We start from the raw sequence: 27,019 nt of genomic DNA on the forward strand, positions 1-27,019 counted from the left end.
TAAATTCTCCACATCCTCACCATCATTATCAAGAAAGATGAAAACGTTTTTACGGATGAACAATATTTCAGCACTTAATCACGTGCCATCTAACGGTCTTCACCGAAACGTCCCATCTATTGCTATTGCAATGAAGAAGTCGTCTATCCATAAAATGCTTGACACATACACACAAACGCGCGCACGCACACACACACACATACACATACCTGCTTTCGTGCAATAATCTTGACAGTGACATTAAGCCTTGCCTTTCCTAATCGTGAAGTAAATATGGTAGTGACAGAGTGCTACCATTCATTCCTTACTGCACAGTTATAAGCTGGAGAGCAGTTCACATAAAACGCCTTTAGAGACGCTAATACCCAAACCTTGTTATAGGAAATGTCGTCAAATATTTCGTTGATTTCGTCGACAGTTTTCACATCAACATAGACCGGGTGTGACGTCACTAAGCCGTCTTCAGTAAATAGAGGAAACATCTCTTGCACCACGAACTGCTCAAACTGAAAAGTAGCATGCCATAATGACGTCATCCAACCTCAAACCACAAAAGCCTCACACCCGTCTCGGAGGTCATCAAATCACATAAGTCGTGTTGTGTACAGAATGAAATAAACGGAACAGTCACTGGAAGATTGATGATATGGTTAAACCTGATTGTTCAAGGTGGATGTTCACCATTGATGTTAGTGACTGTTTCAGTATTGAACAGTTCTGTAAATATGAACTGAGAGGTGCCTATTTCACAGACTGTTCTACCGCCAGTGGTTACATCACTGAATTGGCTCGATTGTTTACAAACTGCCGCCATATTGCTTGAATATTGCAGAACGCGGCGTTAACAACCTCCAAACAACTTACTACTTACCATCTTAAATTGTGGCTCTACTAGATCCGATCCCATATATTCCACAAATGTGGCGAACCCTCATTGAGCCATAAGTCGTCCCACCATTTCGGTGTCACCAGGTTCCCGAACCACTGAAGGAGAATGAATACAGTTATACGCAACCTTTAGCAAACCACTGAAAGAGAGTGAATACAGTTATACGCCACCTTTGGCAATATTCCAGCAATTTCAGACAGGTGCTTCCCGAACCCATGGCTCAACACATTGCTGAACGTACCAATAGCAATAATAATACTCAGGCAGGTGCTCCCTTCAATACTCCCAGCGAGAGATGTGAACCCGTGGCTAAACACATTGCTGAACGTACCAACAGCAATAATAATACTCAGGCAGGTGCTCCCTTCAATACTCCCAGCGAGAGATGTGAACCCGTGGCTTAACACATTGCTGAACGTACCAACAGCAATAATAATACTCAGGCAGGTGCTCCATTCGATGCTCCCAGCGAGAGATGTGAACCCGTGGCTCAACACATTGCTGAACGTACCAACAGCAATAATAATACTCAGGCAGGTGCTCCCTTCAATGCTCCCAGCGAGAGATGTGAACCCGTGGCTCAACACATTGCTGAACGTACCAACAGCAATAATAATACTCAGGCAGGTGCTCCCTTCGATGCTCCCATCGAGAGATGTAAACCCGTGTATTTAACACATTGCTGAACGTACCAACAGCAATAATAATACTCAGGTTTACCCATAATTTAAAAGCGACGTGTTTATGTGAGGATAACAGTCGGCTTTGTGATGGTCCATGGTCCACTACCACCACCTGCAGGTGGACCAGTGTTACTGTCCTCCTCGTGATGGTCCATGGACCACTACCACCACCTGCAGGTGGACCAGTGTTACTGTCCTCCTTGTGATGGTCCATGGACCACTACCACCACCTGCAGGTGGACCAGTGTTACTGTCCTCCTTGTGATGGTCCATGGACCACTACCACCACCTGCAGGTGGACCAGTGTTACTGTCCTCCTTGTGATGGTCCATGGTCCACTACCACCACCTGCAGGTGGACCAGTGTTACTGTCCTCCTCGTGATGGTCCATCGACCACTACCACCACCTGCAGGTGGACCAGTGTTACTGTCCTCCTCGTGATGGTCCATGGACCACTACCACCACCTGCAGGTGGACCAGTGTTACTGTCCTCCTCGTGATGGTCCATGGACCACTACCACCACCTGCAGGTGGACCAGTGTTACTGTCTTCCTTATGATGGTCCATGGTCTACTACCACCATCTGCAGGGGGACCAGTGTTACTGTCCTCCATGTGATGGTCCATCGACCACTACCACCACCTGCAGGTGGACCAGTGTTACTGTCCTCCTTGTGATGGTCCATGGTCCACTACCACAACCTGCAGGTGGACCAGTGTTACTGTCCTCCTTGTGATGGTCCATGGTCCACTACCACCACCTGCAGGTGGACCAGTGTTACTGTCCCCTCCTTGTGATGGTCCATGGTATACTACCACCACCTGTAGGTGGACCAGTGTTACTGTCCTACTTGTGATGGTCCATGGACCGCTACCACCATCTGCAGGTGGACCAGTGTTACTGTCCTCCTTGTGATGGTTCATCGACCACTACCACCACCTGCAGGTGGACCAGTGTTACTGTCCTCCTTGTGATGGTCCATGATCCACTACCACCACCTGCAGGTGGACCAGTGTTACTGTCCTCCTTGTGATGGTTCATGGTCTACTACCACCACCTGCAGGTGGACCAGTGTTACTGTCTTCCTTGTGTTGGTCCATGGACCGCTACCACCACCTGCAGGTGGACCAGTGTTACTGTCCTCCTTGTGCTGGTTCATGGTCTACTACCACCACCTGTAGGTGGACCAGTGTTACTATCCTCCTTGTGATGGTCCAAGGACCACTACCACCATCTGCAGGTGGACCAGTGTTACTGTCCTCCTTGTGATGGTCCATGGACCACTACCACCACCTGCAGGTGGACCAGTGTTACTGTCCTCCTTGTGATGGTCAATGTACCACTACCACCACCTGCAGGTGGACCAGTGTTACTGTCCTCCTTGTGATGGTCTATGGACCACTACCACCACCTGCAGGTGGACCAGTGTTACTGTCCTCCTTAGGGGAACCAGTGTTACTGTCCTCCTTGTGATGGTCCATGGACCACTACCACCACCTGCAGGGGACCAGTGTTACTGTCCTCTTTATGATGGTCCATGGACCACTACCACCACCTGCAGGTGGACAAGTGTTACTGTCCTCCTTAGGGGGACCAGTGTTACTGTCCTCCTTGTGATGGTCCATGGTCCACTACCACCACCTGCAGGTGGACCAGTGTTACTGTCCTCCTTGTGATGGTCCATGGACCACTACCACCACCTGCAGGTGGACCAGTGTTAGACGACTGACACCCACATCTAAATGAGCATCATCAACTGAGTTTATACCTGGCGAAAGCAACATTTCTTGACAGATATATATAAATCAACAGCAGTTTACCTGGGACAAAATTAACAGTAAGTAATCAAGTGTTTACCTGGAACAAAATGAACAGTAAGTAATCAAGTGTTCACCTGGCGACATCTTCTATACCTGATGTGCCAGTTCATGGGCAATTGCCACCAAGACCTGTTGTTTAGCATAGTTGTTGGTGACAGCAGCAGACTTTCACGGTACGTGATCATCCCCCAGTTTTCCATGGCGCCCATTGCAAAGTCGGGGATCGCGATCATGTCTGGAACACGCATCAAGGCAAACTGTCCATCGTCTGTGATCTAGCTTCAACACAACAACATGAACCAGAGACCTTGCACCATTCCTGGCTATTGTTTCAGTCCTTTCAAAATCGTTTCAGGGGATATGTGATGTTTAGGTTTAGGAATATATACTATCCCAAAAAAGAAACGAATAGGCGATTTGTATTTTCTAATATCTATTAATTACCTATTGTGTTCAAACAATCGTCAAAATATGAAACAAAAGTGTTGATACGTTTTGAATGAGTTTCAAGGTCAAATGACTACATACGCTACGTCTTGACGCTGCGACACGGAACATCGCCATTGAAAGAATGCACGCTGGAGATTACCAATCTTCTGTTGCCAGGCGTCTGAATGTTAGTCTGAGCACAATATTACGGCTTGCAGCTCGTTACAACCAAACAGGTATAACAAATGACCGTCCTCGTACAGATCGGTACATCCGGGTACTTCATATGTTTGTTTGTTTATTTCTTTAATAGGCCAACGGCCAACATGACAAATACATCATACATACTTTCAAAAGCGATTGCCAACATTTGCCTCTATATATAATGCTTATATATCGGTTTCCGTCACTGGTGATAATCTTAATCCAATATTTCACAATGCGTACCAATGTAATAGTAATCAATGGCAGTACGCCCATTTCACCATAGACAAAAGTTGATCGTACTGCCACGGGTGAGAGCACAGCAGCCAGGGTGCCTGGACTTCAGAGGATATCCGGTCAAAATGTACGGAACAGGTTGAGAGATTGGACTAAGAGCCAGGAGACCCGACGTGGGACCATGCTACGTGGTCACCATCGCGCTCAGTGTCTCCTTTATCTAAAAGTATCGACTTGGTTGTACATACAGTACCTTCTTCTGAACTGATGCTAAAATTCATTCCCTGAAATCTACTTGTAGACGAGTTATACATGTTTGAAAATACAACATTTTCGCAACAGATTTCTGGCCTATGCGTTTCTGTTTTGGATAGTATATGATGAATCATTTAGGTACAGGGGATATTTTATGAATTGTTTAGGTACAGGGCAATATATGATGAATTATTTAGGAACTGGGAATATATGATGAATTGTTTAGGCATAGGGGAATATATGATGAATTGTTTAGGTACAGGGGAATATGTGATGATTTGTTAGGCACTTGGGGACGTGATGCTATGTTTAGGTACAGGGTATATGTGATGCCTAGCTTAGGTACATGGGAAAAATATGATGAATTATTCAGGTACAGGGGATGTAGGATGAATTGTTTAGGTACAGGGGATATAGGATGAATTGTTTAGGTACAGGGGAATATATGATGAGTTGTTTAGGTACAGGGGAGCATATGATGAGTTGTTTAGGTACAGGGGAATATTTTATGAATTATTTAGGTACACAGGGAAATATATGATGAATTGTTTACGTACTGGGGAATATACGATTATTTGTTTAGGTTCAGTGGAATATATGATGAATTGTTTAGGCACATAGGATATGTGATGACTTGTTTAGATAAAGGGGTTGTATCATACCTGTTTAGATTAGGGTTATGTGTGATTCCTTGTTTATTTAAAAGGAGCTATGCCTTTTTAGGTAGGTGGATTATATGATTTCATGGTTAAGGTAATGTGTCAGACCTTGTTTAGGCACGGGATTGCGTCATATCTTGTTTATGTAAAGATTTATCATACCTTGTTTAGGTAACGATTGCGTCATAGATTGTTTAGGTTAGGCGATTGAGTCATACCTCGTTTAGGTAAAGATTGTGTCATAGCATGTTTTGGTAAAATTTGTGTCATAGCTTGATTGGTTAGGGACTGAGTCATACCTTGTTTAGGTAAAGATTGTGTTATACCTCGTTTAGGTAAAGATTGTGTTGTACCCTCGTAAAGGGATTGGGTTATACCTTTTAGGTAAAGATTGTGTTATACCTCGTTTAGGTAAAGATTGTGTTGTACCTCGTTTAGGTAAATGATTGTGTCATACCTTGTTTAGGTAATGATTGTGTCATACCTTGTTTAGGTAAAGATTGTGTCATACCTTGTTTAGGTAATGATTGTGTTGTACCTTGTTTAGGGGAATCATTGTGTCATTCCTTGTTTAGTTAACCTTGTTAAGTCATACCTTGTTTAGGTAATGATTGCGTCATACCTTGTTTTGGTAATGATTGTGTCAAAGCGTGTTAAGGTTAATGATTTTGTCATACCTTGTTTAGATAAGGGGATTTGTCATACCTTGTTTAGGTAAGGGGATTGTGTCATACCTTGTTTAGGCAGGGGGGGAACGTGTGGTTGAAGTATGTCTCGTAGTGCGAGATGACCTTTGTCCCCACATCCAGAGCGTAATCCAGCTGAGTCAGGACGTTCTTCCTCGCCCATACACGATACTGAAACAGATAGTAAGTTACTTCTTTGAGTGGTCATTGTTGAAGCTGAGAAGTACAATATGACAAACTTTATGGATAACAACTTCCTTTATGTTGTGTTTGTCAAGCAGGAGGGTAACATGTAGTGGTATACACAGTCTTGAACCGTTGTCAAGCAGGAGGGTAACATGTAGTGGGATACACAGTCTTGAACCGTTGTCAAGCAGGTAACATGTAGTGGTATACACAGTCTTGAACCGTTGTCAAGCAGGAGGGTAACATGTAGTGGGATACACAGTCTTGAACCGTTGTCAAGCAGGAGGGTAACATGTAGTGGGATACACAGTCTTGAACCGTTGTCAAGCAGGAGGGTAACATGTAGTGGGATACACAGTCTTGAACCGTTGTCAAGCAGGAGGGTAACATGTAGTGGGATACACAGTCTTGAACCGTTGTCAAGCAGGTAACATGTAGTGGTATACACAGTGGTCAAGCAGGTAACATGTACACAGTCTTGAACCGTTGTCAAGCAGGAGGGTAACATGTAGTGGGATACACAGTCTTGAACCGTTGTCAAGCAGGAGGGTAACATGTAGTGGGATACACAGTCTTGAACCGTTGTCAAGCAGGAGGGTAACATGTAGTGGGATACACAGTCTTGAACCGTTGTCAAGCAGGAGGGTAACATGTAGTGGTATACACAGTCTTGAACCGTTGTCAAGCAGGTAACATGTAGTGGTATACACAGTCTTGAACCGTTGTCAAGCAGGAGGGTAACATGTAGTGGTATACACAGTCTTGAACCGTTGTCAAGCAGGAGGGTAACATGTAGTGGGATACACAGTCTTGAACCGTTGTCAAGCAGGTAACATGTCGTGGTATACACAGTCTTGAACCGTTGTCAAGCAGATAACATGTAGTGAGATACACAGTCTTGAACCGTTGTCAAGCAGGAGGGTAACATGTAGTGGTATACACAGTCTTGAACCGTTGTCAAGCAGGAGGTAACATGTAGTGGTATACACAGTCTTGAACCGTTGTCAAGCAGGAGGGTAACATGTAGTGGTATACACAGTCTTGAACCGTTGTCAAGCAGGAGGGTAACATGTAGTGGTATACACAGTCTTGAACCGTTGTCAAGCAGGAGGGTAACATGTAGTGGTATACACAGTCTTGAACCGTTGTCAAGCAGGTAACATGTAGTGGGATACACAGTCTTGAACCGTTGTCAAGCAGGAGGGTAACATGTAGTGGTATACACAGTCTTGAACCGTTGTCAAGCAGGAGGGTAACATGTAGTGGGATACACAGTCTTGAACCGTTGTCAAGCAGGTAACATGTAGTGGTATACACAGTCTTGAACCGTTGTCAAGCAGGTAACATGTAGTGGTATACACAGTCTTGAACCGTTGTCAAGCAGGAGGGTAACATGTAGTGGTATACACAGTCTTGAACCGTTGTCAAGCAGGAGGGTAACATGTAGTGGTATACACAGTCTTGAACCGTTGTCAAGCAGGAGGGTAACATGTAGTGGGATACACAGTCTTGAACCGTTGTCAAGTAGGTAACATGTAGTGGGATACACAGTCTTGAACCGTTGTCAAGCAGGTAACATGTAGTGGGATACACAGTCTTGAACCGTTGTCAAGCAGGAGGGTAACATGTAGTGGTATACACAGTCTTGAACCGTTGTCAAGCAGGAGGGTAACATGTAGTGAAAGGAATGTACATATATCTGTGCATGGTTTATGATGTGAGATAGCATTTTTAACTGAAGATACCTGATTTCAGTTTTCTGACATGATATATACAATTCCTTATTCTGTTTGTGTAGGCCATCGGCTCAAAACTACATACGTGCTTTTACATGTCATAAACAGACGTTATAATTCGATTAAATGATGACATTCAAATTAGTGTTGTGCTTACAGACATTACATAGTAAATATACTCTGTAGTCGCCTTTACATAGCGGTGGGGTAGCCTTTTGTGGTGGACACAACACAGTCTTTGTATCTTTTCAGTGTTGATACACATTCCGGTCTCAATACATAACTGATGTGAGAACCACTGAAAATAAGGCGAGAGCATCCCTACATTTAAACCACCCTGTAGTTAAACAACCCTGGAGTTACTCAAGTCATGTAAAGCTCTGTACCAAAGGACACTGTTATAAAGGAGTGGGATAAGGTTATGTTGTTACATGTTCCAGAAGGGTGGAGATATCCACACTCTATTCCATAAATGGGTATGGTTTATCATAGCTTACTGAATGTAACCTGTAAAATATTATTATCTCATAAATATTTGTTGTATTATAGAACATTTCTTATAAGATGGGTGATTTTGCTGTTCATTTATAATTTTTCAAACGCTGCAGGATGATGTGTATCGATCTGACTGCTCTACGATGATAAAGTGTCCTCACCCCTACCAGCGTGTTTTTGGGGAAGAGCTGGCCACATTTACTTAATAAGGTCCCAACTTCCTTCAAGACCATTAGCGTAGTTTTATCGATATTGGTATCTAAACCATGCTCAATACAAAACACAAACGTGAGATATTTCCCTTCATGTGTCAGACATATGGTTTCTAATGTGAGATATCTGGTTTCATGTGTTAGAAATTTTGTTTCTGATGTGGATATCTGGATTCATGTGTCAGAATATGGTTTCTTGTGAGATATCTGATGTGAGATACCTGGTTTCTGATGTGGGATATCTGGATTCATGTCAGACATATGGTTTCTGACTTGAGATATCTGACGTGACATGTGGTTTCTGATGTGAGATATATCGTTTCATGTGTCAGACATATGGTTTCTGATGTGAGATATCTGGTATTTTCTGTCAGACATATGGTTTCTGACGTGAGATATCTGGTGTCCCGTGCTAGACATGTGGTTTCTGATGTGAGATATATCGTTTCATGTGTCAGACATATGGTTTTGACGTGAGATATCTGTGTCCCGTGCTAGACATGTGGTTTCTGATGTGAGATATATCATGTGTCAGACATATGGCTGACGTGAGATATCTGGTGTCCCGTGCTAGACATATGGTTTCTGACGTGAGATATATCGTTTCATGTGTCAGACATATGGTTTTTTGACGTCAGATATCTGGTTTCATGTGTCAGACATGTGGTTTACTATCTGTGATAGCTGATTTTATTTCAAGAAATACTTTGATAATATTTATGATGCTAGAAAGGACGAGAGCGATAACAATGCATATGTGTTTCATAAAGCATCAGACACCTATGATTTTCAAACCCCATTTTGCCATTTATATTCATATTATTATGATGTTTGTTGGTATGAATACTTTTACCCTTCGGGTGCTCCACACCAGGACGTGCACGTGTTACGACCAAAGGCGAGCAGCACGTGCAGCATGTGTATCGTCATTAAGCACATATGTAGTTTCTGTAAACTGGTCTTATAGCTCGATAGCTGGGAAATTCAACTGATTGCGTTGTTTCTAAAGCGAATCTGTGGCCTCCTCAACTGCCGACTACTCGAAGATGGCAAATAATTGGTATGCGGAATGCTGGCATGACAGTCAGGCCTATATTCATATGTTGGTTGTCATCCCTCGACTATCAGCTGCTTGGATAGAAAACACCAGCGACCTAATTACGTTATGGGCCGTCACCGGCAACAGCCCTTCTCATTCTCACGAGGCTTCATCCGTTCATGTCAGGAGACGCGTAAAAACAGTGCATTCCACGTTCAGTAGAACGCTCTGATATCGCCTACTATGGGCCGAGTATACAGCCAGTCGTCCGTTGTTGTCCCAGAGCACAAAGCAGCACGGTCTGATATCGCCTACAATGGGCCGAGTATACAGCCAGACGTCCATTGTTGTCCCAGAGCACAAAGCAGCACGGTCTGATATCGCCTACAATGGGCCGAGTATACAGCCAGACGTCCGTTATTGTCCCAGAGCACAAAGCAGCACGGTCTGATATCGCCTACAATGGGCCGAGTATACAGCCAGACGTCCGTTGTTGTCCCAGAGCACAAAGCAGCACGGTCTGATATCACCTACAATGGGCCGAGTATACAGCCAGACGTCCGTTGTTGTCCCAGAGCACAAAGCAGCAGACGTATCGCCTACAACGGTTGTTGTCCCTGAGCATCACCAGGAACTTCGTGTCAGTCTCGACGTCACTGGAATTTGAGACCATGGAGAACACAAGGCTGACCATCTTCAAGGCAGACTTTGCTGTTCCACGTCAAGCATGTCCTGTTGATGAATTCTTTCCTCAAGAGGCGGTAGGATGTCTAAAATCTCAGAACCTTGAAACTGACCCCCCTTGTTACCGTCACACGACCATATTTACCCTTGTTACCGTCACACGACCATAGCTACCCTCGTTACCGTCACACGACCATAGCTACCCTTGTTACCGTCACACGACCATAGCTACCCTCGTTACCGTCCGCACCATAGACCATAGCTACCCTCGTTACCGTCACACGACCATAGCTACCCTCGTTACCGTCACACGACCATAGCTACCCTCGTTACCGTCACACGACCATAGCTACCCTTGTTACCGTCACACGACCATAGCTACCCTTGTTACCGTCACACGACCATAGTTACCCTCGTTACCGTCACACGACCATAGCTACCCTTGTTACCGTCACACGACCATAGCTACCCTTGTTACCGTCACACGACCATAGCTACCCTTGTTACCGTCACACGACCATAGCTACCCTTGTTACCGTCACACGACCATAGCTACCCTCGTTACCGTCACACGACCATAGTTACCATAGCTACCCTTGTTACCGTCACACGACCATAGCTACCCTTGTTACCGTCATACGACCATAGCTATCCTTGTTACCGTCACACGACCATAGCTACCCTCGTTACCGTCACACGACCATAGCTACCCTCGTTACCGTCACACGACCATAGCTACCCTCGTTACCGTCACACGACCATAGCTACCCTTGTTACCGTCACACGACCATAGCTACCCTTGTTACCGTCACACGACCATAGCTACCCTTGTTACCGTCACACGACCATAGTTACCATAGCTACCAGACTTACACAAGGAGTCAATTGTTTGCCATGTTTGCTTCTCTAAATACACTACAGTGGTTTGGGGTTTCTCTTGGGGTTTTTGGCGTTCAGATGTGCCATTGAATTATTCCTCGAGGGTACATTTGTTCATATCGTAAGTAAACTGAGGATTGGATCAGTCACCTTGCTAACACAACAAATGTGATGTTTTGCAACACTGTTTTCCATGTGTATGCATAAATAGTGTTTTAAATGCATGAAGACGGTAATACTGGATAGATGAAATTTCTTGTTATAAAACACGCCGGGTGTGAAACCTGAATGTATTTTGTGCTCTGTTTTTCGCTTTCTTGTGGTAGGTATCCATATCTAACATTGCAGGTTTTACCTGTAAACCACGGGAGGTATTTCCGTTTATATGTTCAAAATCCGACACTACAAACGCGACGAGATATGTAGACATGAGTGGCGTGGTCTGGTAGATGTCGGCTTGGTAACCGCCGGGCCTACAAAGGAAAATACGCATTATCATGCCTGCATGTTTTCATAAAGCATTCACTACATGTTTCAGGATTGAGTGATTGAGACAGTCATAACGAGCAGAGTACCCAAATAATGACGTAGCTAGTGGTTCCCAGGAGGTATGCATCCTCGTAAACCCTCGCTGCTGGCACCAGCATTCTAGACATTCCAGACCTCTGATTCAGCACTGGCGGCGGTACCAAACTATGGCAACAACCACCAAGCCGACTGACGTATACTCTGCAGCACTGGTGGCGCTACCAAACTATGGCAACAACCACCAAGCCGACTGACGTATACTCTGCAGCACTGGTGGCGCTACCCAACTATGGCAACAACCACCAAGCCGACTGACGTATACTCTGCAGCACTGGTGGCGCTACCCAACTATGGCAACAACCACCAAGCCGACTGACGTATACTCCTGCTGCACTGGCGGCGGTACCAAACTATGGCAACAACCACCAAGCCGACTGACGTATTCTCTGCAGCACTGGCGGCGCTACCCAACTATGGCAACAACCACCAAGCCGACTGACGTATACTCTGCAGCACTGGCGGCGCTACCCAACTATGGCAACAACCACCAAGCCGACTGACGTATACTCTGCAGCACTGGTGGCGCTACCCAACTATGGCAACAACCACCAAGCCGACTGACGTATACTCTACAGCACTGGCGGCGGTACCCAACTATGGCAACAACCACCAAGCCGACTGACGTATACTCTGCAGCACTGGCGGCGCTACCCAACTATGGCAACAACCACAAAGCCGACTGACGTATACTCTGCAGCACTGGCGGCGGTACCAAACTATGGCAACAACCACCAAGCCGACTGACGTATACTCTGCAGCACTGGCGGCGCTACCCAACTATGGCAACAACCACCAAGCCGACTGACGTATTCCTGCAGCACTGGAACAGCATCACCGTATCATGTTACACTGCTTTACACTTGTTGTCATGGTTGTGAGTCATTCCCGTCAGACATGTATCTTATCACCTCCCTCACCATGAAATAGCACATTACACTGCCGGAACACTGATCTGTTTGTCTGTTTTGAACTTTGACAACGTGTTCACCTTTATTAGTATGAATTAAGGGTAAACCCTGACCACGTGTTGACGTCTATAAGTGTCATCGCAGGTAAACCCTGACCACGTGTTGTCGTCTATAAGTGTCATTGCAGGTAAACCCTGGCCACGTGTTGACGTCTATAAGTGTCATCGCAGGTAAACCCTGGCCACTTGTTTACGTCTATAAGTGTCATCACATGTAAACCCAGGTTACGTGTTTACGTCTCTAAGTGTCATCACAGATAAACTCTGGTTACGTGTGGAGGCCTATAAGTGTCATCACAGATAAACCCAGGTTACGTGTTTACGTCTATAAGTGTAATCACAGATAGACTCTGGTTACGTGTGGACGCCCATAAGTGTCATCACAGATAAACCAAGGTTACGTGTTTACGTCGGTAAGTGTCATCGCAGATAAACCCTGGTTACGTGTTTACGTCTATAAGTGTCATCACAGATAAACTCTGGTTACGTGTGGACGCCTATAAGTGTCATCACAGATAAACCCAGGTTACGTGTTTACGTCTGTAAGTGTCATCGCAGATAAACCCTGGTTACGTGTTTACGTCTATAAGTGTCATCACAGATAAACTCTGGTTACGTGTGGACGTCTGTAATTGTCATCGCAGGTAAACATTGGCCACGTGTTGACGTCTATAAGTGTCATCGTAGGTAAACCCTGACCACGTGTTGACGTCTATAAGTGTCATTGCAGGTAAACCCTGGCCACTTGTTGACGTCTATAAGTGTCATCACAGGTAAACCCAGGCCACGTGTGGACGTCTGTAAGTGTCATCGCAGGTAAACATTGGCCACGTCTTGACGTCTATAAGTGTCATCACAGATAAACCCTGGTTACGTGTTTACCTCTCTAAGTGTCATCACAGATAAACTCTGGTTACATGTGGACGTCTGTAAGTGTCATCGCAGGTAAACCCTTGCCACGTGTTGACGTCTATAAGTGTCATCACAGATAAACCCAGGTTACGTGTTTACGTCTGTAAGTGTCATTGCAAGTAAACCTTGGCCACGTGTTGACGTCTATAAGTGTCATCAGAGATAAACCCAGGTTACGTGTTGACGTCTTTAAATGTCATCGCAGGTAAACCTTGGCCACGTGTTGACGTCTATAAGTGTCATCAGAGATAAACCCAGGTTACGTGTTGACGTCTATAAGTGTCATCACAGATAAACCCAGGTTACGTGTTTACGTCTATAAGTGTCATCACAGATAAACCCTGGTCACGTACTGACGTCTGTAAGTGTCATCGCAGGTAAACCCTGGTAACGTGTTTACGTCTATAAGTGTCATCACAGATAAACCCTGGTTACGTGTGGACGTCTATAAGTGGCATCACAGGTAAACCCAGGTTACGTGTTTACGTCTATAAGTGTCATCACAGATAAACCCTGGTCACGTACTGACGTCTGTAAGTGTCATCACATATAAACCCTGGTTACGTGTTGATGTCTATAAGTGTCATCGCATGTAAACCCTGGTCACATGTTTACGTTTGCAAGTGCCGTCACATATAAACCCTGGCCAGATGTCCACTTTCGAAGGTATGTACATTAGTCATGTGATCTTTGATGGGCATGTTAGAACGTATGGTGATGAAGGATGATGATAATTTAATGGATATACAACTTCATTATTCTGTGAATGGGAACGTTTTGACATAGATTCGGGCAAGTGATGGCTGACAACGACATTAGAATCTATGTCGAAACGTCGCCTTTCACATAATAAAGAGGTTTTATAGCCATACAATTATCGTCTATAAGTCTATATCGCCTGATCGCCTATATCGTCCATTCTTCACTAGTCATGTGTCAACCCTAATGTAAAGCCTACACACACCTGTAAACGAGTTAGACATTCCTGTACCTGATTTCTGTTCGATTAATCGGCATGTTCGACGTAGATTTAAAGTCCCTCTTCCTCACAAGTACTATGTTAAACCTCGCCTTCAGGGCCGGTTCATCAAAGCAAGGGAATGCCTTCCGGGCATCAGTTGACTCGAACTGCGTTGTCGCCAGATAACTGTGGGGAGCAAAAACTCACAGTCAGCAGGCATTACACATTCACACCCTCAGACAACTTCACGACAGCTGAAGGTATATCCTAGAAAGTATATCCTAGATGGTATATCCTAGAAGGTATATCCTAGATGGTATATCCTAGATGGTATATCCTAGATGGTATATCCTAGAAGGTATATCCTAGAAGGTATATCCTAGATGGTATATCCTAGATGGTATATCCTAGAAGGTATATCCTAGAAGGTATATCCTAGAAGGTATATCCTAGATGGTATATCCTAGAAGGTATATCCTAGATGGTATATCCTAGATGGTATATCCGAGATGGTATATCCTAGAAGGTATATCCTAGATGGTATATCCTAGAAGGTATATCCTAGAAGGTATATCCTAGAAGGTATATCCTAGATGGAAAAAAGAAGACATACAGGTGGGAAAATAGATACCACTTCGTCGTGTATGACGTCGCAGGGAATTGGTTTGAAACTGAAATGCTAACCCGTAGCCATATTGGTTTAAAGATTCAGGACAGCATTGAGCTGATGTTAACTTGTATTGGGCCTAGCGACTTTAATTCAGCTGATGTTAACTTGTATCAAGAGAAGTGACTTTCATTGGTTGATGTTAACTTGTATTGGTTCAAGTTCCTTTCATTGACCGACTTTAGCTTGTATTGGGTCAATGTCTTTCATTCAGCTGATATTAACTTGTAATGGGTCAGGTGACTTTCACTGGCTGGTGTTAACTTGTATTAGGTCAAGTAACTTTCATTGGTTGATGTTAACGTGTATTGAGTCAAGTGACTTTCATTGAGCTAAAGTTATTTTGTAATGGATCAAGTAACTTTCATTGGTTGATGTTGTTTGGTCAAGTGATTTTCATTGAGCAGATGTTACCTTGAATTGAGTCACATGACTTTTATTGGTTGATGTTAACTTGTATTGGGTCAAGTGATTTCATTGGTTGATATTACCTTGTATTGGGCCACGTGACTTTCATTCAGCTGATGTTAACTTGTCGGTGAAGGGACATTTATTCAGCTGGTTGTAACTTGCATTTGGCCAAGTAGCTTTCAATGACTGGTAAACAGCCTCCAGCTTCGAACCGGAGTGTAAGGGATTTAGTGTCCCGCTCGGAAATCTATCGTTGTTTTCGTGGGATTAAAGGATTTATACTCCCGCTAAAGTATATGTGTGTTATTGTATCAAGATCGCATAATCCAATATGAAGTTAATATTCTGACATGGGCGTGAGATAAAGTTCAAAGACAAACACGAGGCTTACGCGAGGCATGTACCAACACGATGCTGAACAAAGGTTATTAAATCCAAAGCGACATAACGTCACTTACACAGTAGTGTTTCCGGTTTTGTAGGAACTGAGATAGAACCCAGCAAGATCATCTCGAAGAGGCCCCGTGAAGTTCATCTTGAGATAATACAAGCCGTCTTTCTTCAGGTCTTCATTCACATGGATCGTCAAGAACTGGCTCACGTGGTTTTCCTCGTGAGACACGTATCTGAATGCAGCTACCCCGGCACGGTCTGGTCCGACTTCAATAGAACCGGAAGTGATGTTGAGTTTGTTGATGTGAAGAGTGACGTCCCTTGTGGGCTGCAGACACTGGATGTGTATGGTAACAGAACCTTCGAATGTGAAGCTGGCTGGATCACCCTCGTACATGTTAGGCTTCATTTCCAGGTCGTAAGAGATAGGCTTGACGTCTTTAGGAAGGAAAATGTCTTCTGAGGTTGAAGGTTCCTTCTGGTTGTGGTCCTCTGTTGAACATACGGAGCATGGAGAGATCGGTAATAAACACGTAGTTCATAAGTGTACAATTAACATTGTTAAGTTGAACTTGGGGCTGCTTCCTTAAGTTAAGTCAGCTGTCAGTCGGAACAAGATTTCCTGAGTCCTCAAGACTGATAAAGCAAACTGGCAATATACGCCGTTACCATTATTCAAAACAGCTACTTGACACTTGAAGTAAATGTCTAATGTCAATAATTTGTTCATTAGCAATCTGGGGATTGCCCACAAATTACTTACCAAGGCTTATATTTTTGAAGCTCTCTTAGCGCTTAGATAGTCGAAAGTGCCATACATTAATATTAACTTACGATTATTTTAGCGCTAAAAAAGCTACCAGAATATTGGCCCAGAATAGTAGTACTATCACTGTAATGTTATCACTGGAATGCACTTACTAGTAGAGTAGTGTTATCACTTGAATGTACTTACTAGTAGAGTAGTGATATCACTAGAATGCACTTACTAGTAGAGTAGTGTTATCACTGGAATGTACTTACTAGGAGAGTAGTGTTATCACTGAAATGCACTTACTAGTAGAGTAGTGTTATCACTGGAATGTACTTACTAGCTGAGTAGTGTTAACACTGGAATGTACTTACTAGCTGAGTAGTGTTAACACTGGAATGAACTTACTAGTCGAGCAGTGTTATCACTGGAATGTACTTACTAGCTGAGTAGTGTTAACACTGTAATGTACGTACTAGTAGAGTAGTGGTAACACACTGTCTTTGCTACAATAACCGCTGCGCAGGTGAGATTTCACACTAATTTCAGCTATCAACTGTGAGACCCTACTTCAAGTTGTCACCGCTATATAACCTGAGGTTTCCATACTAGCAAGACAAGGTTTCACTGTCATTTCTTACAGACAAGGTTTCACTCTAATTACATCACAGAAGGGGTCGTATAGACAAGGTTCCACTACAATTTCGTACAGACAAGGTTTCACTACAATTTCGTACAGACAAGGTTTCACTACAATTTCGTACAGACAAGGTTTCACTACAATTTCGTGCAGACAAGGGTTCACTGTAATTTCGTACAGACAAGGTTTCACTGTACGTACTGTAATATCCCAGCTCCATCAGCCATTGTTTGATGACTGGATAATTCTCATCCATCCATTTTATGTTGGCCTTGGTCTGACTTATCGCCTGCGAGAAGGCCGCTGAGCCAATGCCAAGGTCATCTGTAGAATTGACGAAGGTCTCCAGCTGTGAGAACAGGGCAAAGCAAAGCGATGTTATTTCACCTACATCAAACCAACATGACATTTAGAATGTGGGTCCCGTTCACGTGTCACGTCTTACCTGTTTCAGGTGGAACTCCGTGTTGAATGTACCTGTTGCACTAAGAATCATCTTGGCGAAGTAGTAGAAACTGGCGCTGTAGCTGAAGGGGCAAGAGTGAGTGTAATTGTACGGCGCTGTAAGGAGTCTTCGCCCACACCATAGTGTCCCCTGTCACGATATTGCTTCAAGAGACAGTGAGTTCTGAAGCAGTATCGTGACAGGGGACACTATTTCATGGGCGAAGACTCATAAGCATCATTACATAAACACTGTGTCTTGATTTGGCTATATAGTGAGCTTAGATTTACGCAGCTTTTAGCAATATTCATATAGCGATAAAAATATACCAGTTTTACTATAGGGTAGAACTGAATGTAAATTATTCCTTTGTAGCCAACAGCGTATTACACTTGACATGGGTCTATCTCGTCCGACGCTTTGCCCATTGATTCTCCGACAGAGACAGATGTCCCTCACATTAGACCAGTGAGTGACCAAAGGCCGTCTGCTGCCCCATTCAGCCACGCCCTCCTTATATAAAATGTTCATGCACTTCACAAGCACTCACTCGTCCCTCAGCAGACTGTAATGTTGCTTGAGAAAGTCCCACACGAATGGTTGTGTTTTGCCGTTGAGTCTAGGGGCGAAATATAACACCCGAGTCGTATCATCCTTTGGAATCTCGCCTGCCGTGATGGTTCTTCGAAGATACCTTTTTGAAACGGAGAAGTTGACGTTAAAAACCGGCGTCCTGGAACGAGTACTGAACAGAATGTGCTAGCCATCACAAAAACAGACAGGATTCGCAGTCCATCTGTTTAAATTTGTTTGCTTGTTTTTAGAAAGCGGACTTTGTAATATTCCAGGAGTGAGTGGGTGAGTTCAGTTTTACACTGCACTCAGCAATATTTCAGCTATATCCAGTCTGTAAATAATCGAGTCTGGACCAGACTACCCAGTGATCAACAGCATGAGTATCGATCTGCGCAATTGGGAACCGATGACATGTGTCAACCAAGTCACCGAGCCTGACCCGATCCCGTTAGTCGCCTCGTACGACAAGCATGGGTCACTGAAGGCACATTCTAACCCGGACCTTTACGGGTCTTGTGATATTCCATCTTTGTGGGGACTGTATGTTTAAAATCGACCAGACAATCCAGTGATCGACAGCTTAAGAATCGATCAACACAAATGAGGTAGTATGAAATGTGCAAACCAAGTCAGCCAGTCTGACCACCCCGTGTTGTACATCGCCTCTAATGACAAATCCTCTGTATTTTGGAGGGAGGTGAGAGGAACTTCAAAGCGAAAATCATATACGAATTATATAAAGAAAGAAAGATGATACGATCATTTTTATGAACTTTTCAATAGGAGAGATATAACTGAACCAGTTGTACTACTCAATGTAGACCAATCTGTGGAAATGAGTGAAGTTGATAACTGAATACATTATAACGGAAGAAGAAAATCACGTGAATACACGGCATATGGGGACTGGTATTGATAACGTCCTTATATAAAAGATTCAAATGAGTAAATCTAAAATAATGCTCTTTTTTATGTCGATATTTACTCAAACATATTTGACTTGTTGTCTTCCACAAATGTGGAGTAAAGCAAGTATAGTTCCTGTGCACAGAAAATGATGATGTCAATAATCCCTGTGATTCCCAAGGGGCACCTTTGCTCAGCTCACTCAGGAAAATACGCACTTGTGTTTTAAAAGAGTCGATAGCAGTGAAAAACAATGAAATTCAGTTACTAGCACGTAACGGAAAATATTCTTAAATGTCGGTCGACAAATAAACGACCTGCATGGATTAATTCCGAGAAAGGCATATAGCATGTGTTGCATTACCTAGACACGGCTGGGTAGCACACATGGGCGTCTCATACCCGTCACTTTGCTCACACTGTTTTGGAATTGCTTGGCTTTCACATTTTTAAAGAATGCTTAATCAGCATTATTGACCAAAATTGGACATCTACTCCTGAAAAAAGTTTTACGGTACAAGTTATATGCAGAATATAACAGCCTTCTTGGGCCAGAGGGATTTCTGTCTTCCATTTTGACTTATACAATCCGTATATAGACCTGTTTGGAATATGCATACATAAATATGTATATGGGCCTGTGACCTTCATACGAATGCAGATTTTGATGATGATGATGATGGTGATGGTGATGATGATGATGATGATATAGCTCTCATATCTTACAGAAACTGCGATTACAGTCCAAATTGTTCATATCTAATGCAGAGAGACTAATAAATACAGAATATTACACGAGCAAGTGTGTCACACGACTTACACGAAACGACTGTGGAATTTTGTATTGCCCGAGCGAGAGGGAGTTTCGTGTAAGTCGTATGGCACACTTGCGAGTATTTATTTATTATCCATTTTATACATGTACATTTGTGCCGTAAGACACGGTAAGCAGATGTGACGGCCCTCTTCACTGACGTCACATTCAATTGTTTAATGACGTCACAAACGAAGAAATACAGAAACTACGTCTGCTAAGCAAAGGTGATATGTGAACATGTGCCCATATGATACATATATGACGCTGGTTTCACCATATGGGTAATGATGACACAATGGTAAATGATTTCATTTAATGTCCCTGCTTGTGTTAAGCAATACCATGTTCCTGCTGTAGAGTGGGTTGTTGGATTTGTTTTGGTTTTTCCATGATAGTTAGCGTGGCATGGACCTGGTAGAATCTTTTAATGACATGGACACAGACAGAGCTGAATGTTTGAGTCACCTGGACACAGACAGAGCTGAATGTTTTAGTCACCTGGACACAGACAGAGCTGAATGTTTTAGTCACCTGGACACAGACAGAGCTGAATGTTTTAGTCACCTGGACACAGACAGAGCTGAATGTTTTAGCCACCTGGACACAGATACAGCTGAATGATCCAGTGCCATGTACTTCTGGAATGTTCTAATGAATAAATAGGATCTGGAAAATTTCCAACGGATTCGTCACACTTTGAGGACTCACGTGTCAATGACCCAGGGCTCTCTAGAACACGACAGCGCCATCAGCATGTCGTCCTTGACTGACAGCGACGTCTCTGTCTGGTATCTGCTGTAGAGGACGTCCCAGTCATCGGCAGTACCGTCAGACACGCCAATGCAGAGGACTGTCCTCAACAGGTCGGGTTTGATTCTGGAATGAGAATACACTGTGTCATGGACGTATGGACGTGTGTGGTATGAATACAGCACGGTATCTAAGACGACTGGTGCAGCACTGATGATACTACCAGATAAAGGCTAGCGAGGCTTGTGTCAGATATGTTCTCACTAATCAGTTTCCTGAGTAAACGACCAGCCTTCCCCGCTTTTTTTTAATTGTGTGCTCTTCTCTGCAAATTGCGCAGCTTTGTCAACCCATTCAACACCTGCACCTCTACCACCTTAGACGTCAGGGATCAAATGGCTGAGCTCAGGCTTTGCTGTCCGTCTGTCAGTCCACACGTCCACACTCCAGTCCATCCATCCATCCATCCATCCATCCATCCATCCATCCATCCATCCATCCATCCATCCATCCACCCATCCATCCATTCATTCATTCATCCATCCATTCATCCAGGTCTTCAGCAACCCATGCTTGCCACAAAAAGCGACTATGCTTGTCGTGAGAGGTGACTAACGGGATCGGGTGGTCAGGCTCGCTGACTTGGTTGAAACATGTCATCGGTTCCAAATTGCGCAGATCGATGCTCATGCTGTTGATCACTGGATTGTCTGGTCCAGACTCGATTATTTACAGACCGACACCGTATAGCTGGAATATTGCTGAGTGCGCGGTAAAACTAAACTTACTCACTCACTCCATCCATCCATGTATCCATCCCACCGTCCGCCCGCCATCTGACATTAACATTGCAGTTTCATGCATCTATCTGTCCTTCCATCCACACGCTTAATTGTCGCCCACCATGAACCATCCACAAGCCCACCATGAACCATCCACAAGCCCACCACGAACCATCCACAAGCCCATCTTCCCATCACTCCACCACCATTTCCTCCATCCATCCATCAAACTATCCACGAAACCCCCATCCACATATCAGTCCATCCTCCATCCATCCATTCCATCATCCCAGCATCTACCCACCCACCATTCCACCCATGGTCATTCCACCAATCTAACCTGGAGACTTGCAAGAAACAGAAGGAATACCGTTACCTGCCACTGAAATCCTCCCGTGACTTGGCCATCACAGCAGCAGTAACAAGATACGTACCTATTAGCTCGTGGATTTTGCTTCCATGCTTGAAATATTTCCTTAGCTCGTTGTCGGCACGTTGGGTTTTGGGATGAGCACGCTGCACTGACGACCATCTTTCGGGCATACCTACCACGGCAAAACAATCCAGTTACGCTGGTTCAACTAGTCATGATGTAAATAAGATGGTACCTATTTTCCTGATTGGAAGAAACACGCTTTCAGCACTGATTCCTACTGTACGATAACCTTATGTTTATCATTAATACAGTGATGATGACAGTGGTACAGCGTTGATAACAGCGATGATACCAGTGACGCTATGGTGATAACAGCGATGATACCAGTGACGCTGTGGTGATAACAGCGATGATACAGTAACGCTGTGGTGATAACAGCGATGATACCAGTGACGCTGTGGTGATAACAGCGATGATACCAGTAACGCTGTGGTGATAACAGCGATGATACCAGTGACGCTGTGGTGATAACAGCGATGATACCAGTGACGCTGTGGTGATAACAGCGATGATACCAGTGACGCTGTGGTGTTAACAGCGATGATACCAGTGACGCTGTGGTGATAACAGCGATGATACCAGTGACGATGTGGTGATAACAGCGATGATACCAGAGACGCTGTGATGATAACAGCGATGATACCTGACAATGATGACGATAGCAGTGATGACGACAACAGTGATGATGACAGTGATGGTGACAGTGATGATCGCACTGATACAGAAATCACACCAAGGAGAGAGTGCCTGACTGACTGAGTTTGGTTTTACGCCGCTGTTACCAATATTCCAGCAACATCGCGGCGGGGGACACCAGAAATGGGCTTCACACATTGTACCCATGTGGGGATTCGAACCCGGGCCTACGGCGTGTCGAGCCAACGCTTTAACCACTACGCTACACACACACACCCCATCCCAACCCCAACAGAGATGATAATAGCAATGATAACAGGAATGATAACAGTGATACGGGGATGATATCAGGGTTACAGTGATGGTTCCTTACGATTCTATGTGGCTGGGACCGGAGTCCTCAAAGCCGTAGTGTTTGAAGGCCGTGGAGCTGCTCGTTCTCAGGAAATCCTAGCGCAAAAAACAACAACGGTAAACAACAGCTGGGTCATCTCAACGTATCTACACCTCAGAGGTACAAGTATTGGGTGAGAAATGTCATCATTAAAATGAACGATTGATGAAAAGATATTTGATATATTTTTGTAGTTAACTCAACAGCAACAACATAATTATGCATGCGTAACAGCTGTTGGCATTACTGGTACCCGAAGGCTGGCAGACCTAAAGTCACAAGTGACAGAACTTGGTCATTATCAGTTGCCTGCTACAAGAGCCACTACAACACCGGGAATAACTATATGCCACATGTAACTATGGGCACACAATCAAATGTCTCCATAACGCCTACAATTTGGCGAGCATCGGCTTAGTGTTAAGCATCGGTGGCCTTCATTGATGAACTACTTCATGTCCTTCACTGATGAGTTCCTTCACTTGTCCTTCACTGATGAGTTCCTTCAATTGTCCTTCTCTGATGAGTTCCTTCACTTGTCCTTCACAGATGAGTTCCTTCAATTGTCCTTCACAGATGAGTTCCTTCAATTGTCCTTCACTGATGAGTTCCTTCAATTGTCCTTCACAGATGAGTTCCTTCAATTGTACTTCACTGATGAGTTCCTTCAATTGTCCTTCACTGATGAGTTCCTTCAATTGTACTTCACTGATGAGTTCCTTCAATTGTACTTCACTGATGAGTTCCTTCAATTGTACTTCACTGATGAGTTCCTTCTTGTACTTCACTGATGAGTTCCTTCAATTGTACTTCACTGATGAGTTCCTTCAATTGTACTTCACTGATGAGTTCCTTCAATTGTACTTCACTGATGAGTTCCTTCAATTGTACTTCACTGATGAGTTCCTTCAATTGTACTTCACTGATGAGTTCCTTCAATTGTACTTCACTGATGAGTTCCTTCAATTGTACTTCACTGATGAGTTCCTTCAATTGTCCTTCACTGATGAGTTCCTTCAATTGTATTTCACAGATGAGTTCCTTCAATTGTACTTCACTGATGAGTTCCTTCACTTGTACTTCACTGATGAGTTCCTTCACTTGTACTTCACAGATGAGTTCCTTCAATTGTACTTCACTGATGAGTTCCTTCAATTGTACTTCACAGATGAGTTCCTTCACTTGTACTTCACAGATGAGTTCCTTCAATTGTACTTCACTGATGAGTTCCTTCAATTGTACTTCACAGATGAGTTCCTTCAATTGTACTTCACTGATGAGTTCCTTCAATTGTACTTCACAGATGAGTTCCTTCACTTGTACTTCACTGATGTTCCTTCACTTGTCCTTCACTGATGAGTTCCTTCACTTGTCCTTCACAGATGAGTTCCTTCAATTGTCCTTCACTGATGAGTTCCTTCAATTGTACTTCACTGATGAGTTCCCTTCACTGATGAGTTCCTTCAATTGTACTTCACAGATGAGTTCCTTCAATTGTCCTTCACTGATGAGTTCCTTCAATTGTCCTTCACTGATGAGTTCCTTCAATTGTCCTTCACTGATGAGTTCCTTCAATTGTACTTCACTGATGAGTTCCTTCACTTGTCCTTCACAGATGAGTTCCTTCACTTGTACTTCACAGATGAGTTCCTTCAATTGTCCTTCACTGATGAGTTCCTTCACTTGTCCTTCACAGATGAGTTCCTTCAATTGTCCTTCACAGATGAGTTCCTTCAATTGTACTTCACTGATGAGTTCCTTCAATTGTACTTCACTGATGAGTTCCTTCACTTGTCCTTCACAGATGAGTTCCTTCAATTGTCCTTCACTGATGAGTTCCTTCACTTACGCCTCTTACACAGGTCATGATCTTTCCACGTCTTGCACGTGTGTTTAGTTTTCAGTGAATTCATTCTGTCCAAGTGTTTGTGTTCGTGTGTTATCCACTATTACCCTTAAGATACATTTGTCGAATTATGATCGGTTAATATGCAGAGCATACGAAACCTTTTAGGCGGATTGGCCAGGGTATACGAACCATAATTTTAGAGTTGGCGGGAACAATTATGAGTATAAACAGAGTAATAGTTGTTGTTTGTGTCACTAAATCTATCCAAAAAATAAAAAGTCACTTGTTTAACAAAACCTCAAATTCGATCATGCTTAATCTCCTTTTATGACCGCTCAGGAAAAATCATGGCGAAATGTTTTACGTCTCATTCTGCCCACGATTGAATGTTGTTGTTTAAAGATAAGCTAAATAAAAATATCTTAAGGGTAATAAATTCATCACACGGTGTTTTGAAAGGTGTAGGGGACTGTAAGACTCTTTTAAATTCTGTATTTCCTTCGACCTTCCCATACACCCTTTCAAAACACCGCGTAGCTAATAGTATAGGTGTGTTGGTCAGAGCGGGTTTGTTGTTCTGTACGTGTGCTGTTCTGTAGGTGTGTTGTGCTGTTGGTGTGTTGTTTTGCAGTGTGTGTTGTTCTGTGCGCGGGTTGTGTTCATTACATGTGTGTCCTATACATGTGAGATTGATTCCAACAGATGTGTTAACCATATTCAGCAGGAGGTTTCCTTGGTTGCACAGTTTTGACACGGCAGCAATCAACATTCAGCTGGGCTCAGGTAAGAAAACCAATGTCTGAAAACGCCCACTCAACACGGCATCACATTTAAATATTTCAGATTCATACAGTGCATATAATCAGGAATTGAATCACGTTACATCAGGATATTGTATAGTTTCTTCGAGAGTTTATTGATTTACAGATTGGCCCACCGAACCAAAACATACTATCCCGGAATGTCTATGAATCTGACATAAAATATCTAGTCTCGCTATAAATATATTTCGTATCGTTAAAAGGAAACCATTGACCATGCTTCCCATACGCACCTGGAAAGCGCCGTATATCTCCGTGTCCCTTAACATCAAGTCTATGTAGTCCAGTTTGGTCAGGGCGATGGTCCAAGGGTAATAGTTCACCTCCGACCCGAGGTACTCCAACGTCCCCAGAGCAACACGCTGCTCCAGCAGTCCTGATCTGAGGATGGTAAAGGACTGGGTTGGTTTGATGACGGACATCATTCTTATATAGGTTACCTGTCTATATCGTCAATAGGGACTGCTTGTAGGGCGGTATGTAAACATCATTCTTATATAGGTTACCTGTCTATATCGCCGATATAGGGACTGCTTGTAGGGCGGTATGTAAACATCATTCTTATATAGGTTACCTGTCTATATCGTCAATGGGGACTGCTTGTAGGGCGGTATGTAAACATCATTCTTATATAGGTTACCTGTCTATATCGTCAATGGGGACTGCTTGTAGGGCGGTATGTAAACATCATTCTTATATAGGTTACCTGTCTATATCGTCAATAGGGACTGCTTGTAGGGCGGTATGTAAACATCATTCTTATATAGGTTACCTGTCTATATCGCCGATAGGGACTGCTTGTAGGGCGGTATGTAAACATCATTCGTATATAGGTCACCTGTCTATATCGTCAATGGGGACTGCTTGTAGGGCGGTATGTAAACATCATTCTTATATAGGTTACCTGTCTATATCGTCAATGGGGTCTGCTTGAATGGCGGTAAGTAAACATCATTCTTATATAGGTTACCTGTCTATATCGTTAATAGGGACTGCTTGTAGGGCGGTATGTAAACATCATTCTTATATAAGTTAACTGTCCATGTCGTCAATATAGGGACTGCTTGTAGGGCGGTATGTAAACATCATTCTTATATAGGTTACCTGTCTATACTGTCCATAGGGACTGCTTGTAGGGCGGTATGTAAATATCATTCTTACATAGGTTACCTGTCTACATCGTCCATAGGGACTGCTTACAGGGCGGTATGTAAACATCATTC

At 43.7% G+C, this 27,019-nt stretch overlaps 1 protein-coding gene and 1 long non-coding RNA gene across 2 annotated transcripts in view; both read right to left on the minus strand.

The window, feature by feature from the left end:
- The window catches only part of LOC124265135, a 154,827-nt gene that overhangs the window by 97,542 nt on the left and 30,266 nt on the right, over positions 1-27,019 (minus strand). The window contains 18 exon segments of the mRNA XM_046699930.1: positions 372-506; positions 872-933; positions 936-984; positions 3,487-3,551; positions 3,554-3,628; positions 5,912-5,927; positions 5,930-6,034; positions 11,450-11,567; positions 14,553-14,708; positions 16,059-16,485; positions 16,663-16,730; positions 17,414-17,733; positions 17,830-17,911; positions 18,380-18,523; positions 20,837-21,004; positions 22,095-22,205; positions 23,106-23,182; positions 26,030-26,177. Coding sequence (XP_046555886.1) covers positions 372-506; positions 872-933; positions 936-984; positions 3,487-3,551; positions 3,554-3,628; positions 5,912-5,927; positions 5,930-6,034; positions 11,450-11,567; positions 14,553-14,708; positions 16,059-16,485; positions 16,663-16,730; positions 17,414-17,733; positions 17,830-17,911; positions 18,380-18,523; positions 20,837-21,004; positions 22,095-22,205; positions 23,106-23,182; positions 26,030-26,177 — 2,326 coding nt within the window.
- LOC124265139 lies at positions 20,516-20,810 on the minus strand. The gene is made up of 2 exons (XR_006895350.1): positions 20,726-20,810; positions 20,516-20,692 (listed from the first exon to the last, which is right to left on the minus strand). It is a non-coding gene; the product is annotated as an uncharacterized LOC124265139 (long non-coding RNA).

The sequence above is a fragment of the Haliotis rubra genome, unplaced genomic scaffold (genome assembly GCF_003918875.1).
Source record: "Haliotis rubra isolate DU_JTF1 unplaced genomic scaffold, ASM391887v1 Scf962, whole genome shotgun sequence".
NCBI classification, from domain to species: domain Eukaryota; kingdom Metazoa; phylum Mollusca; class Gastropoda; order Lepetellida; family Haliotidae; genus Haliotis; species Haliotis rubra.